The sequence below is a fragment of the Paramormyrops kingsleyae genome, chromosome 2 (assembly GCF_048594095.1).
Source record: "Paramormyrops kingsleyae isolate MSU_618 chromosome 2, PKINGS_0.4, whole genome shotgun sequence".
In the NCBI taxonomy this organism is placed as follows: domain Eukaryota; kingdom Metazoa; phylum Chordata; class Actinopteri; order Osteoglossiformes; family Mormyridae; genus Paramormyrops; species Paramormyrops kingsleyae.
Genome location: NC_132798.1, coordinates 20640619 through 20658375, shown reverse-complemented (window position 1 = coordinate 20658375; position 17757 = coordinate 20640619). Strand labels below are relative to the sequence as shown.

General features: G+C 47.3%; 1 protein-coding gene across 4 annotated transcripts in view; it reads right to left on the bottom strand.

Annotated features, from left to right (window-relative positions):
* The window catches only part of cux2b (cut-like homeobox 2b), a 112990-nt gene that overhangs the window by 30342 nt on the left and 64891 nt on the right, over positions 1-17757 (bottom strand). For all 4 annotated transcript variants that reach the window (XM_023840612.2, XM_023840613.2, XM_023840615.2 and 1 more), the window contains one exon: positions 2273-2351. In XM_023840612.2, the coding sequence (XP_023696380.1) occupies positions 2273-2351 (79 nt within the window). The remainder of the gene's footprint in view (positions 1-2272; positions 2352-17757) is intronic.

Genomic DNA, 17757 nt, shown 5'->3' with positions numbered 1-17757 from the left:
AGCCACAGCAATGACAATGGTGCATCATCGGGGGTTACGTTGTTGATTGGAAAAGCCATCCGACGGTTTCTGAATAACAGATAGGTGTCCTCTTCGGTAATCATCGTGTAGTTGTCTGCTGCTTATGCTGTCACCATGCCTCGCAAAGATCGAGAACGTAAAAGAAAGCAAGCTGAACTCGCGGCTACTGCCGCAAAATGTTGCAAATTATCTACTTTGTTCAGGTAAGTGTCAGATGGTGTTGTAAAAAAACATTTGCCGAGGCAGAGCAGATTTGACTACCAAGTACCAAGCTCTGCTGGGAGGATATAGGACTGGTAGCGTGCAGTGTGCAAAAAACGAACGTCAAGTCAATTGTCATGTACACTAAAAGAATACGGGTGTTCTGAGCAAACAAATACAAAAATATTGACGGCTCCTTTATTGTTGGATTTTGTTTTTTGAAATAAAGCTATATATATCTATAAATATATATATTCTGTCTCAAATCGAAGGTCGTATTGCGTAGGTTGTCTAAACTTGGTAATTACAGTAATTGGTAATTAGTGACTCAGTATTGACCCAATTCCTTTTTGGAAAGTTTCTGCTTTTTTGAAAATAAAAAAGTGCATCCTTTATGGAAATAAAATTCCTCCACAAGGCCCGAGGTGTCCTATGAAATTTCCAGATTTTGGCCTTGTACCCAGGCTTAATGGCCTTGTGCCCTAGAAAAAATATGAATAGCCAAAGCCAAAGTGGCTGTGCCCTCCTAAATCCTTATGTCTAGCCCTGCTACCTGTGACCCCCACCCCTGTCCACCAACTCTTCACTACCTAGGTTTTTTAAAGGTGATATCATGTTACACAAACTCTTGTGGTAAATGACTTTTCATGCCAGATGAACTTCTGAAACAGTCCAAACCTCAATCAATAGCAATGCCTTATCTCTCACACACGCACAGAGACACCAGCACACTCTAGCTTCTCTCTGTATCACATCCCCCACACCTGCTCTGATCGTGGAGAAAAGCCATTTACAGTAGTATTCCATAATCACAGAGCCTCGGACAGCTTAAAATAACTGCTGAGTTAACGATAAAAGGGAACAAAACAAAAGCACATAACAGGGAGGGGTAAAGCGATCAAGCGCTGAGGATTTTCTGTTGACATCAGCCAAAGTAGCAGAAGAGCAGGGAGGGACCCTAAATGTCCACCTCCCGGCTGCTCCCACATGGTAGCAGCATCTTGAGGTAGTACCAGGGAAGGCAGATACGTGGTGCTATTTCACCTTTGGGTGCAGCATCATATGGCTACGGTGTCTGAATAATCATCAGCCAACAGGAGAAGTTTATCTGTGCTGAAGTTTAGCCTCCTTTGACAGAGGGGTCTGAACTATGGGTTTTGGGGGCTCTTCCACATCAGAGCAATGTATAGTGACCAAAGCATTAAGATTAATGAGCCAGGCAGTCATTCAAATATGAAGATCACTTTAGAGAAGCTTCAGAAGGCAAAAAGCCAGCAATAATTGGATAAAACTGGCCAAAACCAGCCACGGCCAGTCTAAACTAAGCAAAACCAGCTACTGCCAGTCTAAACTAAGCAAAACCAGCTACTGCCAGTCTAAACTAAGCAAAACCAGCTACTGCCAGTCTAAACTAAGCAAAACTGCCCACAATGAAATAAAAAATTCTGGCATGCTTCAGTACCATGCAATTTAGGTTGTAAAACACATAGAAGAAATCAAAAACTATTTTTCTTACTAGTGAATCAAATAGAGTAGCAAATCTTAGCCAAAGTCTACAGAAAAGAACTTTTACATAATTTTCAGATGCATTGTGGGAACTTAAACCCAAACTCTACAGCCAATGTGATGGCTTGAGAAGAAAGTGCTCCTTGATCCCATGTAGCTGAGTGCTCCTGTTTGTTAATACATAAGGCTGAAGTGGTGCTTTATTTAAGAGTGAGAGAGAAGAGGGGGCTCCACCAGAAGGCTTCCACCATAACCAGAAATCCTTCTGCTAGCAGGTGTCAGGAGTGCTCCCATGATCACGAGAAGATGTGATGTCATCCTGCGGCCATCTCCCATAACCATAAACCCGCCACAACAGCAACAGAAAAAGGCAGAGTTATCTTCCTCACCACCGAATGTTGGTGCTGCCTATTTAAGCCTTTAAATAAGAAAGTGACCCAACAACCACAACCAGGTCCCACCCCCAAGAAGACAAACAAGGAGGCGAACCCACTTCAGATGAGCTCAGCAGCCCCCCCGATTCACCTCTCTGAGGGTGTCTCACCTGGGGCTTCAATCAGCTGTTTGTAGACTCCAAGGAAGGCTGACTCTGCCTCTTTGCTCCGTTTATTAAGTGCTACCACCTGGAAGAGAGAAAGAGTGTCATAAACCAGGTGGGAGGGGGATGTGCACACAAATGCACTCAGGTATATAAAGAATAACACTGTATCTGAGAGAAGTAACAAGGAGCTGCTGCTCATTTTAGCTACAGCTATAGTCTAAGATCGTGGCGTGACGGCGTTACTCACAATAACACGTAACTGACAAGAGTAACAAGGAGCCGGTCATTTAAACTGCAGCTATACTCCAAATGACATCACAGCATGATGGTGTTACTCCAGAATAACACTGTATCTGAGAGGAGTAAGTAGGAGGCGCTCATTTTAACTGCAGCTATACTCCAAATGACATCACAGCATGATGGTGTTACTCCAGAATAACACTGTATCTGAGAGGAGTAAGAAGGAGCCGCTCATTTTAACTACAGCTATTTTCCAAATGACATCACAGCGTGATGGTGTTACTCCAGAATAACACTATATCTGAGAGGAGTAAGAAGGAGCCCCTCATTTTAACTGCAACTATACTCCAAATGACATCACACTGTGACAGTGTTACTCCAGAATAACACTGTATCTGTGAAGACTAAGAAGGACCCAGTCATTTTAACTGGGCCAGCGTGACAACGTTACTCCAAAATAACACCATATCCAATTGCCATGCAGATGAAGTGACAAGGAGGCCCTCCCCATTCCTGTCCCCACACAGCTCTGCCCCCCCCCCCCCAACTCTGCGGGTTCCAAAAACCAATTAACAATTCATTAGGAGAGACATTAGAAGCAAATGAACTGCCACCTGGCCCTGTCAACGGGGCAGCTGTGATGGCGGTGCATAGCAGCCCCCTGCCGTGTGGCCCGAAAGCGGAGTGGAGACGGTGCCCCCATCAACCGACGCAGGTACACACCCGCACCGCACCCCACCCCACCCCACCCCACCCCACCCCACCCCACCCCACCCCACCCCACCCCACCTCACCCGCCTGCTCTATCCGCTAAAAGCATTTCCCTGTTCCTGCTTAGTACCAGCTGCCGGGTCAGACGGAAGAATGCGGCAGTCTTGCTTTGAGCATGCTCAGTAAGGATCCACCCCGAGCCCCTATGGAGAATAAAGCAGGACAAAAAGAATGGAGGAATAACACGAAGAGATGCAGGAGTCCAAGAAGGACGGCACTAACCTTCCTAAACTAGTCGCCTGCAGGTAGGCAAGTGGCACACTACTCAGTATAGGCCTCACCCAAATGTCAGACAGTGTTTAATTCCAGCACGACCCGCTCCGAACTGCTGGCATTTCAAAGGGGGGGACTCCCCGCTACTCTCGCCCCAGGTCCCTGATTTCCAGACGCCATACCAGACAAGAGTCCACAAAAACGACCCTGCAAACTACAATAATGACCTTCGCACCTTCCAATGTGCCGGATAGGTGGAGGACTGAGGTGTGGGGGGGGGGACAGGATCAGGTTTAGGGGCATGTCAGGAAGACGGCCAAACGCCCCCCCTTACACACCCAGGCTTGGTGCACGGCCAGTGGCATGTCAAGCAGATGAACAGCTCAGACGCATACATCTCCGCGGGTGACACAGACAATTGATTTCATTTCACCACCATTGATTGCACTGATCGATAGCTTGCCTGTGTGTTCGTTTGCATTTGCATGTGTGCATGTGTGTGAGAGCCTGACACACTGAGAGCAGGTTTTACAGACCCACACAGCCACTCAACCCCCCCCCCCAGGCCTGAACAACCTGAGCAAGACAGGAGATGGGAAATGAACAAGCAAGGGACAGACACCCGAAAATGCCATGCAGAACCAGCATTGATTTGCTTCATTAGCGCCCCCTGTCTTGACAGAATTACCAAAGCAGAGTGGGCCCCATCATGATCAAAGCCATGGTGGCAGCATCATTAAAAATGGGGATTAAAGAGAAGCGTGGACAAGGCAAGCTCACTGTTCTACGAGACTAAAGGCTATTCCCTGCACGACTAAAAGCTGCTTGTTGTACAGTATGTTAAAGTAAAATGTTTTATTTTCACAGGCAATGCTTCTTAACAAAATCTACAACGGCAAATAAACAGAACCACAAACGTAATAAAGAAAAAAAGCAGGTCACTGTTTCAGCACAGCCTGAAAATCAAGCAGGGAGCCCAGTTTTCGATTCTCCAAATGCTATCGGAGAATGCCCTTCTGTTTTGGTCTTCTATACTGGCACAAAATTGCATACAAAATTAGACTATAATATTTACTTCCAGACCAGCAGCTGTTTCACAATTGGGTTCAAAAAGACAAAACTCTTTAAGTAACACTGGAAAAGCACATCCTGATCCTTAACAGAGACATCATGAAATCGAGATGCTACTTCGACTTTTATCCAAGCAACACCTGTATTTCCTAGTAACGCACAGGCTGACAGGTACTGGAGATCAGAGTGGGCGGCGGGAGCTCGTCCTGGCTGAGAAAGAGCTTCAACCACAACTCCCTGACTTAAGCTGTTGAACAAAATTTAGAATTTGCTAAATAATAATAATAGTAATAATGAGCACATTTCAGGAAAACATGCAATCTTGCAGCCACCCAAGACAGATATTTACATCAGCCTGCACCACGTCATTCACTGGGGGGTGTCACTGGGAGATCGAGTCGCTTCCTGATACCAGCATGATCCCAGCAACCTCCCCCGCTGACCCCCCCGGACTGCTGCCTAACACACGAACAAAGAGGTGACCTCCACAATCACACCATTACTTTGTCATCATTCGGGGGGGGGATCACCCCGTTTGCAGATTCACAGCATAATATGCCCCTGTTGCCTTTGAAGTCACGCCCCACCCAAGGCTCAGGCATTATTTATCCAACTACCTGCCACTCCAAACTTCACACAAGCTGAGTGAAACACCTCTGGTTACCTAAGGCCAGGCTGGCTGTCCTAGGGGGACAGCTGGTGAGGTTGTCCTGAGCCCAGAAATGATTAATTCCCTCCCTACCTCACTCCCGCATATCCTGAACCTCACTCCTGCATGTCCCAAAACTGCATTCCCGCACATCCCAACTCTCATTCTCGCACTTCCCAAACCTCACTCCTGCACATATCAAACATCACTCCTGCAAGTCCTGAACCTCACTCCTGTATGTCCCGAACCTCATTTCTGCACGTCCCGAACCTAATTCCTGCACATCCCAAAACCTCATTCCTGCACGCCCCTAACCTCAGTCCTGAATATCCCGAACCTAATTCCTGCATGTCCCAAAACCTCATTCCTGCATGTCCCAAAACCTCACTCCTGCACGTCCCAATCCTTAATTCCTGCATGTCCCAAAACCCCATTCCTGCACGTGCTGGACCTCACTCCAGCATGTCCCGAACCTCACTCCTGCATGTCCTGAACCTCACTCCTGCATGTCCAAAAAACTTAATTTCTGCATGTCCCGAAACTCACTCTTTCACGTCTCTAACCTTACTTCCTGCATGTCCCAAACTTCACTCACACACATCCTGAACCTTACTCCTGCATATCCCAAACCTCACATCCTGCATGTCCCGAACCTCATTCCTGCAGGCCTTGAACCTCACTCCTGCACGTCCCGAACCTAATTCCTGTACATCCCAAAACCTCATTCCTGGACATCCCAAACCTCATTCTCGCACTTCCGAAACCTCACTTCTGCACATATCCAACATCACTCCTGTATGTCTCAAACCTCACTCCTGCATGTCCCAAACCTCACTCCTGTATGTCCCAAAATTAATTTCTGCATGTCCTGAACCTCATTCCTGCATATCCAAAAAATCTCATTCCTGCATGTCCTGAACCTGACTCCTTCACGTCCCAAACCTCACTTCCTGCATGTCGCGAACCTCTCCCGTACATCTTGAACCTTTCTCCTGCACCTCCCAAAACACATCTCGAATCTCACTTCCTGCATGTACCGAACTTCATACCCTCATGTACCGAACCTCACACCCTCATGTCCTGAACCTCACCCGAGCATGTCCCGAACCTCACACCCTCATGTCCCGAACCTCACACCCTCATGTACGGAACCTCAGTTCCTGCATGTCCCGAACCTCACACCCTCATGTCCCGAACCTCACACCCTCATGTCCCGAACCTCACACCCTCATGTCCCGAACCTCACTTCCTGCATGTCCCGAACCTCACACTCTCATGTCCCGAACCTCACACCCTCATGTCCTGAACCTCATACCCACCTGTCCCAATGCTCACTTCCACACATTCCAAACCTAAGTGTCTCTGACAGCTTTAAGCCCAGTGCTGCTCAGATGGGGATGTGTGATGCTAAACCAGCTAATTCCCCTTTACTTTTAACACCCAATCCCTCAGCAGTTTCATTTTAAAAGCCACTCTCCCGCTGCCTGTGGGAATCTGGGGCATAAGCTCTTCCAATATGACATAAAACTCACCTTTTGGAAAACCTATCATAACAGAGGAGCTTTTTAAATAAGTTAGCCTGATGTGAATTAGAGCTGTGTACCGCCCACGGAGACCCAATGCTCTGAAACTACACAATATCTTCCAACCAGTAGGGGGCAAACTTAGCCTTCATGGTCTTCTGTGCTCCAGAAGAATGCTGCTTAGACCCACCTTCCTGCCCCACTTTCATAGCACGTGTCGTGGTATCACAGTCAACACGTCTCATTGTGTCAGGAATTTTTGCTGCTTGTTAATTTCGCTTTGTGTCCACTGCTGATTTCACATGCAAGGACTGAGGGGCTAGATCTGAAGACAGAGCTTTCCAGAAGCTATGAAACAGTCACTGAAGACACCAAACCATGAACATCAGGATCTGGAGACACCATGGTTACATAGCAGACAGAAGATTTGGAACTTGCCGCTGGAAAGCATTCTTGGACCTTGGCAAAGGGGTACCTGGGTACACTAGCTGGCATCTTTATGTACGCAAGTGCCACCTTCTCACATCTAAGGGGAGGACTGGACAGCTCCAACGATCCCCTCACACACACAGCTGGCTGGTGCAGGGGCTTCACTGTCTACTGCTTGTCATCTGGACGGTGCAACCAGGATGGCCTGACTGAGTGGGGAGCTTGGCAGGCTGGCAAAGGCATTTGGGGCAGATGAGGATGGGGACTTCCAATGTGACCACGGAGAGCAAGGGGGGTGGGAGGGAGGTGCAGCTTATGTAACAAACCATACAGTGTAACTTTGATGGGGAGTCATACAGTCCTGTTTCAGTGGGTGTATATCACACAATCCAAGTAAAAGCCTTCAGTCTCTCCACTAGAACTACTAGTGTGTGATGACAGGTGCCATTTACACATGCTGAATGAGATCCTGGACGGAACACAGGCTGGCTTGGAACACCCCCGGGAGTGCTGGCACATGCTGAGGCAGGGCGAGGGTTCCAGAATTAAAAAGTGTAACAATGGCACCAATGGGAGAGGAGAAAAGCCTTCTGCCTTAAGAGAGCCTCACAACCTGATGAATTATTCGTTCGTTGGGATCAATCAATATGGCAGTGTGCTGCCTCTAAGTGAATTCTGCCCGACACTTACGGGAAGGTCTGCTATCACAGGGCTGATGTGTAAATGACTTCCCCCCTCTCTGAATGTTGCCTTAGTAAGACATCAAGCTCCAGGCCCAAGACATGCCATCCCACTGCCCTGTCGCCTTTCAGATTGCAGCATCATTATTTTTAAACCTCTCTTCCTTTTCCTCCTGCTCTGTTTCACTTCCAGTGTGTCAATTTGTATTATTTTACTTCCAATGTGTCCATTTGCATCGTTTCATTTCCAGTGTGTCCATTTGTTCTGTTTCACTTCCAGTCTGTCCATTTTCACTGTTTCACTTCCAGTGTGCCCATCTGCTTTGTTTCACTTCCAGTGTGTCCATTTGTTTTGTTTCACTTCCAACCTGTCCATTTGCACTGTTTCACTTCCAGTGTGTCCATTTGCACTGTTTCACTTCCAGGATGTCCATCTGCTTTGTTTCACTTCCAGTGTATCCATTTGCTGTGTTTCACTTCCCGTCTCCAACTGCACTGTTTCACTTCCAGTGTGTCCATTTGTTCTGACTGTAGTGGGAGGCCTCTTTTAGGGTGACGTCCAGGGTTATTTCTCCCCATTAATCATGTGGAATACATAAACAGTATCGACTGCATGTCATAACAAGGCTGCACAGCGGCTGGGGCAGGTTCAGATTTTATCAATAGTGGCTAAATAAAAAACTGGAAGTTCTCTTTGTTTGGAATAGTGAAGCTCTGTGTAAGCAGGATAACCCCAAGGTTCCGGGACATCGCCCAGAATAGTAGAAACAGAAATCATAGTGTGGTTGGGCCAGCAGAGAATCAGGTTGGCCAGCAGAGAATCAGGTTGGCCAGAAGAGAATCATGTGGGCCAGCAGAGAATCAGGCTGGCCAGCAGAGAATCATGTGGGCCAGGAGAGAATCAGGTTGGCCAGCAGAGAATCATGTGGGTCAGCAGAGAATCAGGTTGGCCAGCAGAGAATCATGTGGGCCAGCAGAGAATCAGGTTGGCCAGCAGAGAATCATGTGGGCCAGCAGAGAATCAGGTTGGCCAGCAGAGAATCATGTGGGCCAGCAGAGAATCATGTGGACCAGCAGAGAATCATGTGGGCCAGCAGAGAATCAGATTGGCCAGCAGAGAATCATGTGGGTCAGCAGAGAATCAGGTTGGCCAGGAGAGAATCATGTGGGCCAGCAGAGAATCAGGTTGGCCAGCAGAGAATCATGTGGGCCAGCAGAGAATCAGGTTGGCCAGCAGAGAATCATGTGGGCCAGCAGAGAATCATGTGGACCAGCAGAGAATCATGTGGGCCAGCAGAGAATCAGGTTGGCCAGGAGAGAATCATGTGGGCCAGCAGAGAATCAGGTTGGCCAGCAGAGAATCATGTGGGTCAGCAGAGAATCAGGTTGGCCAGCAGAGAATCATGTGGGCCAGCAGAGAATCATGTGGGCCAGCAGAGAATTAGGTGGGCCAGTCTTATAACAATTCACTTGGTGACTCATGACATTACTAAAACCAAATGAACAAAGAGAATGAAAAATCTGTTTGATCGACTGATCAAACCACACACACATATCTGTCATACACAATCATTACACTGTATTGTACCGCTGCCATCAACACTGAATGGGTGGGCCTCACCTCCAGATGGCCTGTATCCCTGTGTCTGTGTGTGTCTCTGTGTACAAATCTGTATCTTTCTGTGTTCATATCTGTGCCTATCTGTGTCTCTGTACAAATCTGCATTTGTTTGAGTATATATCTGTATCTGTATCTGTCTGTGTCTATACGTATCCGTACCTGTCTGTGTCTTTATCTGTCTGAGTACGTATCTGTACCTGTCTGTGTCTGGTTATGTATTTGTATCTGTCTGTTTCTGTGTACAGTACGTATCTGTCTGTGTGTGTGTACATATTTGTATCTGTCTGTCTACATGTCTGTATTTGTATCTGCCTGTGTCTGTGTACGTATTTGTATGTCTGTCTACGTGTCTGTATCTGTATTTCTACATATTTGTATCTGTACCTGTCTGTGTCTGTATTTGTATCTGTCTGTGTACGTATCTGTATCTGTCTGTGAATGTATCTGTATCTCTCTGTGTATGTGTGTGTGTCTATGTACGTATCTGTATCTCTGTCTGTGTAAGTATCTGTATTTGTGTACGTATCTGTATTTGTATGTCTGTCTGTGTACGTATCTGTATCTTTATGTATCTGTGTACATATCTGTAGCTGTGCATGTGTCTTGTGTGTGTGTATGTCTGCATGTGTACATTTACGTATCTCTGTTACGCATGTTAACTAAAAATTGAGAAACAGCCATCAGCAGCATCCTGATTGGAGATTAATGCAGTGAAGAGCACAGGACAGCGATGGTGGCAGAGGGGAGACACACAAAAGGCCACAATTAGCAATTACGCAGTCATCAGTTACAATTACCACAACTGGTGATTAAGCAATAATTACTCAATTTTTTTAGGGTTGTGCCCTCCTTCCCCCAGTCTGCCGTCTCGGGTTATTTTGGGGGAGGGGCTGATGGTGGTGGTGGTTGGGCGGGGGTAAAGGATGCAAAGAAAAAAGTTCACAACCAGCAGATCCAGGGACCTGGATTTAAACTGCCTACCCCCAGCTGGGCAGCACAATGGTCAGTTTACAATCAGGAGAACCCCCACTCTGCCCCCTGTCCCGCCATGTTACTGGTCGTCTATTAAAGGGCAGCTCCACGGCTTACAAGCACCGCCGGCCCCATGCAAAGAAAAATGCCACACAGAAAATGCAGGTGAAAATGGTGGAGATTTCCCTACTGACATAAACGCAAGTGAGCCTGAAAAGAAAAAAAAAACAAAGGAAGGGGGCAGCGGCGAGTGCCGTGGTCAGCCTGAAAGGGGTAACGTTCGACCATCATAGTTAAAGATGCACGCCCATGCAGGTCCCGTGAGGAGCCTGAAGGGGGCAATGGCGAGCCCCATAGTTAAGGACGCACACTCACGCAGGTTCCATGAGGAGCCTGAAGGGGGCAATAGCGAGCCCCATAGTTAAGGACGAACACTCACGCAGGTCCCGTGAGGTGCCTGAAGAGGGCAGTGGCGAGTACCATAGTTAAGGATGCACACTCATGCCGGTCCCGCAAGGTACCTTAATGGGGCAGCGACGAGCACTGTGGTTAAGAACACACACTCATGTAGGTCCCACTAGGTGCCTAATCTAAGTAGCTGCCACATGGACAGCTTAAGTGGGGACAGAAGCAGCTTCACGCGTTACTCTGGATGACAACGCATGCCAAATAGAATGCAGCAATGCTCCTCTTAAAATGAATAAAACGAGGAGATGAGAGGCAGATGAGAGGCAGCCATGAGAGGCAGATGAGAGGCAGCCATGAGCTGTACTTCAGCCAATATCACCCCCCTGCCAATCCATTTTCACAAGCAAAACACAAATGGACTGTGCCGCAAAATGCCTCACTGGACCAGTTGCCATCATCCAAGCACTGCTTCATCCATCCATCCATTCCAGTGATGGTCAACTAATCAGGCAACACAGACAGCTGCCCAGGGTGCCATATTCTGAGGGGGTGCCTGGTTAGCAGGCCAGTTTCACTTTGTGTTGGACAGGGGGCATTGGTGGTGGAGCTTGCCACTTGGACACCCTGGACAGGATGCCAGTCCATCACAGGACACAGGGCAAGGGGACACCCTGGACAGAATGCTAGCCCATCAAGGGCACACAATGACACACTATGGACTATCTAGGGATTCATTTCCATTTCAAACAACTACATGTTTCTGGGCTGGAGGTTACAGTAACAGAAATTTAGGCAGAAATCCCTGCAGACACCATGAGAACACAGAGGCAAAAAGTGTTAAGCCTAAAAACCCCAAGACCTAAACCCGAAGCGCTTTTACTCCCCAGCCTGCTTTGTCCAGAGGAGTGACAGAATGCTGGGGCGGCGCTGAAGACAGGGGTGGGGTGTGGATCTTGTTTCACATGCGGGAGGTGGGGTTGGGGGCCTCCGCAACTGGGAGATGGAGTGTAAAGGTTAACTCTGCCCACAGGCAAACGGTTACAGTCACTTGAGCTTTAATGGAAGCGACTGACTGAGCCCTGATGAGGTGATTAGATCGTTGGAGGGAAGAGCTTTAAAGGCCTAAATCCAGAGACTGCGATTCCAGAAGCCCAGATAATGCCAGATACAAGTGCTCCCGTGTGCAGTGTAACCTCTGTTGATGGTAATGATCAGAGATGTCATCCAAACCCTCCCCGCGTCACCTGGAAATCTGCCCCGCTAATAACCACCTCAGGCACTGCGTGTGCCCCCCCCCCCCCCCCCCCCCAGGGACGTAACACCTCTCATAGCTCTATTTAAATCAGTTAACAAAACCTGTCGGTCACGGAAATTACAGCGCAGAGGGTTGTCAGTCAGCCGAGGAAGCTCGCCAGCTAATTTCACAGACAGCACTGGTCAAACGATCCCAATGGATCGGGGGCTGGCGCGCTACAGAAGGCAGCACTCACAGCTGCAAAATCTACCGCTTCGCTTCCACAAATCCATCCATCTTCCAACCACTTATCCGGGATGGGTCAAATCGAGCCTGAAGTCTTCTCAGGAAGCGCAAGCTGGTGCTTGAGCAGGATGGGCTGCCAGTGCATTGCAGGGCAGACAGACGCTCACACACTCACACGCAGAACCATGCAGTTGGGCCCATAAACATTTATTCTTCATATCACTGAATTTCCAAGATCTGTTTAGACAAAGTTGTGTGGATCTCAAGATAATGCATCAGGACCAGCTGTGGGCCTCCACCTGCAGGGGGAGCCATAAAGGTCTGGTGTATTGTGCATCGGGTGACAGTCAAAAGCAGAGGCCTTGGCAGACTGATCCCCATACACTAAACCTGGCATTAGGATTGTAAAATGTAATGTAATGGAACATAAACTCTCTGGTAGGAAAGGAGCCTGAGTTGGTGTGGGAGGGAGAAAGATACCGACTAGATATAATTGGGCTCATCTCAACGCATGGCTTGGACTCTGTAAGCAAACTCCTGGAGAGAGGCCGGACTCCATTCCACTCTGGAGTTACCCATGGTGAGAGACACTGGGCAGGTGTGGGTTTACTCATAGCCACCAGTACGTTGGGGTTTACCCTGGTGAACAAAAGGGTTGCATCTCTTTAACTTTGGGGATGGGCTCTGACTGTTGTCTGTGCATCCAAACGTCATTTACAGCATCTGACCTTCTTGAGACAGCTGGGCAAAGCTGTGGCCATATGGTTATTGGTGCCTGTCATAGTGGGCACACCCAAACCTGTTGAGGCACACCAGCAATAATGGGAGCCATCAGGCAGAAGGAGGCCGTCCCAGTTTGGTTGGATTTTGGGACTCTGGAAGCAGCTGACAGGTACTGACAGGCTAAGTGGAGTGTGGCTTTAATAGCTGAGGAAGCAAAAATTCAAGCGTGGGAGGAGTTTGGTGAGGCCATGGAAAATTTTGGTTTGTCTCAAAGAGATTCTTCCAGGACCAAAGATACGCCCTGAGATCCAGAAGGCTCTTAATATTTTTGGGGTATCATGCCTCTTCAACATTATATGGAGGTCTGGTACAGTGTCTTTGGATTGGCAGACTGGGGTGGCGGTCCCAGTCTTTAAGAAAGGGGACCAGAGGATATGTTCCAGCTTGAGGGGGATCACACTCCTCAACCTCCCTGGGATGGTCTGTGCCAGGGTGCTGGAGAGGAGGGTCCATCTGTTGGTCGAACCTTAATCCCAGGAAGATCAATGTGGATTCCATCCCGGTCATGGAACGCTGGACCAGTTTTTTACCCTCACGAGGATACAGGAGGGTTTATGGGAGTTTGCCCAACCAGTCTACATGTGTTTTGAGGATTGGGAAAAGGCATACGATCGTGTGCCTCAGCACACCCTGGGAGTATGGGAATCAGACACGTTCCAGGTGGGTGTTGGACCTGCCCGTCGTCACTGATTTTGTTCACAACTTTTATGGACAGAATTTCTAGGAACAGCCAAGGGATGGAGCGTGTTCAGTTCAGTGACCTCAGGATCGTGGCTTTACATTTTGCAGAAAATGTGATCCCGTTGGCTTCATCAAGCTGTGACCTTGTGTACAGAGCTGGGTTGGAGCTGAGTGTGAAACAGCCAGGAAGAGGATCATCACCTTCAAGTATTAGGCCATGGTTGTAAACCAGAAGAGGGTGGACTGCCCCTACTTGTTTGGGAATGAGTTACTGCTTCAAGCAGAGAAGTATCTCAGCATCTTGTTTAAGAGCCAAGGAAGAATGAAGCAGGAGATTGACGGGCGGGTCAGTGCAGCACTGGCAGTAATGTGGATGTTTGGATTTAATTTGACCCTCACAGTGGACATTGTACTAGTCTGAAGAGAGAGCTGAGTCAACATCTCTGATCATTTACCGGTCAATCTACATTCCCGCCCTTACCTAAGATCATGGGCTGTGTGGTGCCCAGAAGAATAATATTGTGGATGCGAGTCACAGAAATGAGCTTCCACTGCTAACACTATCTATCCACTTGCAGTAACAAGGCTACACTGGCTGGACCAGCCAGAGTTATGGCTGATTCACACGGGGTTCAGGCTGCACAATCCCTGCTAACCATAAGGCCCCATTGAATGAGATGCTCTTCGCTACCAAACAGATGCTTGTGAAGCTGCAGACACTGGTCAGGTCACAGCACCTTTGGCTGAGTCCCATTTCTGTGCGTTTCTGTGCTGGATACAACGGGTGGGGGGTTGGTTCCCTTGCCCAGCCATGGCAGGAAGCCAGCACTCGAGGGGACAGCCAGGCATCCTCAGTGCCAAGATTTGACACTGTCATCAGAGCACTGAATCCACAAGTATCTAGCACCAGATCCTTTGCTACGGGACAGAGCGCTCCTCATCTTTAAGAGCCCTTGCTATTAGTATTATAATAATCCAGCAGCAGTTTCCCTATTAGGGTTAAATGAACATGGTAGCTAAAGTATGTGTCCAACCTTTTGGTCCTAGGTTTACATTTTGCAACACAAAACAACGCATAGTACACCGGCCATCTTCTGCCCTGTCCTCACTGCCCCCTCCCATCTTTCAGACGACAGCCCCAAACGTCCTAAGCCTCTGCGCTGTTCCGCTCAGGGCGCGTTCTCCTAATACTCAACAAACAAGTCTCAGGTGCCCTTTTTGTGAACAAAAACCGGCAGGGCGTTTACCTGCTTCTCAGGGCTTCTAATGCAAGATGCCCAGAAGAGCATCCAGCTTCACTCCGTAAAGACCAGGCCCAGAGACACTGAAGCCTCCTAAAGTGGTGAAGTGAAATGAGGATAGCTGGTAAAGAAAAAGCTATGCTTGGGAACAATCGGCTGCAGGTTCGAGCCCCAGAAGACGAGCTATTCTCTTCAACACTGCTAAACTGCAGTGAAATATCACCTTTAAAATTACCTGTGCATCATTGCACATTATAAGTTTGAAAATTAGTAGTTTAGTAATACATAAGTTTAGTAGTTACACAGAAAGACAGATAAATACAGACAGACAGACAGACAGACAAATCGATTACCAAATGCAAATGAAGAAGCAGAACCTATATTTGCACAGGGCTGATACAAGAAGGGAAAGTCGCAGATTTTTTAAAATGACAAAATTAATTTAAAAATAATAACTGAGAGCACACGCTGTAACTCCCCCCCCCCCCCCCCCCCCCCCAAACAGAATTTCTGCTCTAATCTTGCGTCTGTGAAAGTGAGCAGCACAGGGGTCATTACCTGAATAAGTTAATTCCCTCTAACCTAATTCCATGAGCCTTTTTTAGACAAACTGCACAAAGGGACCAACTAATGTTTCTCTGAACGAACCGAAAAAAAGTACAGCAGGAAAAAAAAAATATTAAAAAAATATAAAAACCCACCAGCAGGCAGGACACCCACAGTCTAATCCAGGGGTCTCCAACTCCGGTCCTGGAGAGCTATCGTCCAGTAGGTTTTCTATCATACCCGGCTTCTGATGAGCCACACCAGTTCTCAGGTAAATACCAGGAACAGTTGTGGCTCATCAGAAGCCAAGTGGGACAGAAAACCTACTGGATAGTAGCTCTCCAGGACCGGAGTTGGAGACCCCTGGTCTAATCAGTACCTCGGGTCAACAAGGAGGTGGTGTCCATGCCACATGAGGAGGTCACACCCTTGCCATATGAGGAGGTGGCATCCATGCCATGGAAGTGGTCATGCTGCTCCCAAATGAGGAGGTCATGCCTTGCCATTTGAAGAGGTTGCACCCTTTCCTTTGAGAAGGTTGAGCCCATGTCAGTTTGACAAACTTTATTACCGCAAAGCTTTGGGGAAGCAGACACTCATCAGTATTTCATGCGTCTCGTGATCTGCTCCCCGAACAACAAGTGCATACATCTTTTATAGTAAAAAACGAGCCAGTGTATAGACAGTTCAAGGAGGGGTTGGATATCTTCGGACACCAGCTACTTTTATCAGTTCAAGGAAGGGTCAGCCTGTAGAAGCCGATTGTTCTGCCTCATTTCGACAAGCTGTTTTCAGTTTCTTCATCTTACTTCCCCTATATTCCCTTCTGCCTTTTCCCACTTATCCTTGACATATGACATCAGCACAGACATTTCTAATAATGGTATCTGTAACAGTTCTAACTTCTTGGATCAGGTCTGCACCTTTATCCAGTCTTTTTGCAGATTAAACTATCACATGTTAGTTCTCAATTAAAATGCTTCTAATTTTAAAAGTGAAAAACTCATTACTTAAGCAAGCTTGCATTATTGCATTACATGTTTAGTATAATAACTATTCCAAAGCAGCAATCTATCATTATAATCACTGAAATTAAATCAACAATTTCTTTGGTAATTACTGATTGAAATTACAATTGTATTTGCATTATCATTGATTTTTCTACCACATCTTGCCATACAAGGAAGTTGCACCCTTGCCATTTGAGGAGGTCACACTCTTGCCAAATGAGGAGGTCACACTCTTGCCAAATGAGGAGGTCACACTCTTGCCAAATGAGGAGGTCACGCCCTTGCCAAATGAGGAGGTCACGCCCTTGCTATGCGAGGAGATCACACTCTTGCCATGCGAGGAGGTCATGCCCTTGCCAAATGAGGAGATCACACCCTTGCCAAATGAGGAGGTCACACCCTTGCCATTCAAAGCGGTCGTGCCTTGTCATTTGATGAGGTCGCTCCCTTGCCAAGCGAGGTCACGTCCTTCCTATACGAGAATCTCCTGCCATACCATTCGAGGAGGTCAAAGGAGCCAAAACAATCCAATCATCTGTGTATGTCTGGCGAAATGTACAGAACTGACCCAGGAAAGACCCACATGAGGAACTCCTGCTTAGAAATATTAGAAACAGGGATCAAATGGTTACCAGTTTCATGGTAATCCATGGTAAAATTCCCGATGGTTAGTATTATCATTTCAAATTTTAATTATCATTAAAACCGTGGTTGATTATCAGACTTTGAAAAGCTCATGTTAAAGACTGTCAAGCATCAACCAAAGTTAGCAACAGTCTTCCAGATGCAGGTGTGCAGGCACAGCATGGAACGTGGGTTTGTTTAGTGAAACAATGGATGACAGTGACCACTGGGAGTGACAGTGCTCCGCAGGTATGTAATGTTAATGCACATTTGACATGGAGTTCATGTGTTTACATAAGGTATTGGGTATGTTATATATTTACTGTTTAATATAAAACTTGGTGAAATTATTTCACTTTGTGCATCAGTACTTGTTGAACATTTTCAGCCCATTTTAACAACACCGTGATAATACCAGTAACCGTGATAATTCTCTATAATCGTGATATTACGTTTTTAAACCATTTCCTCCATAATTAGAAACATCTACTAAGACTTTGATCCAGCATTGACTGGAATTTCAGCCGGTGTCTTGGGTGACTGAAT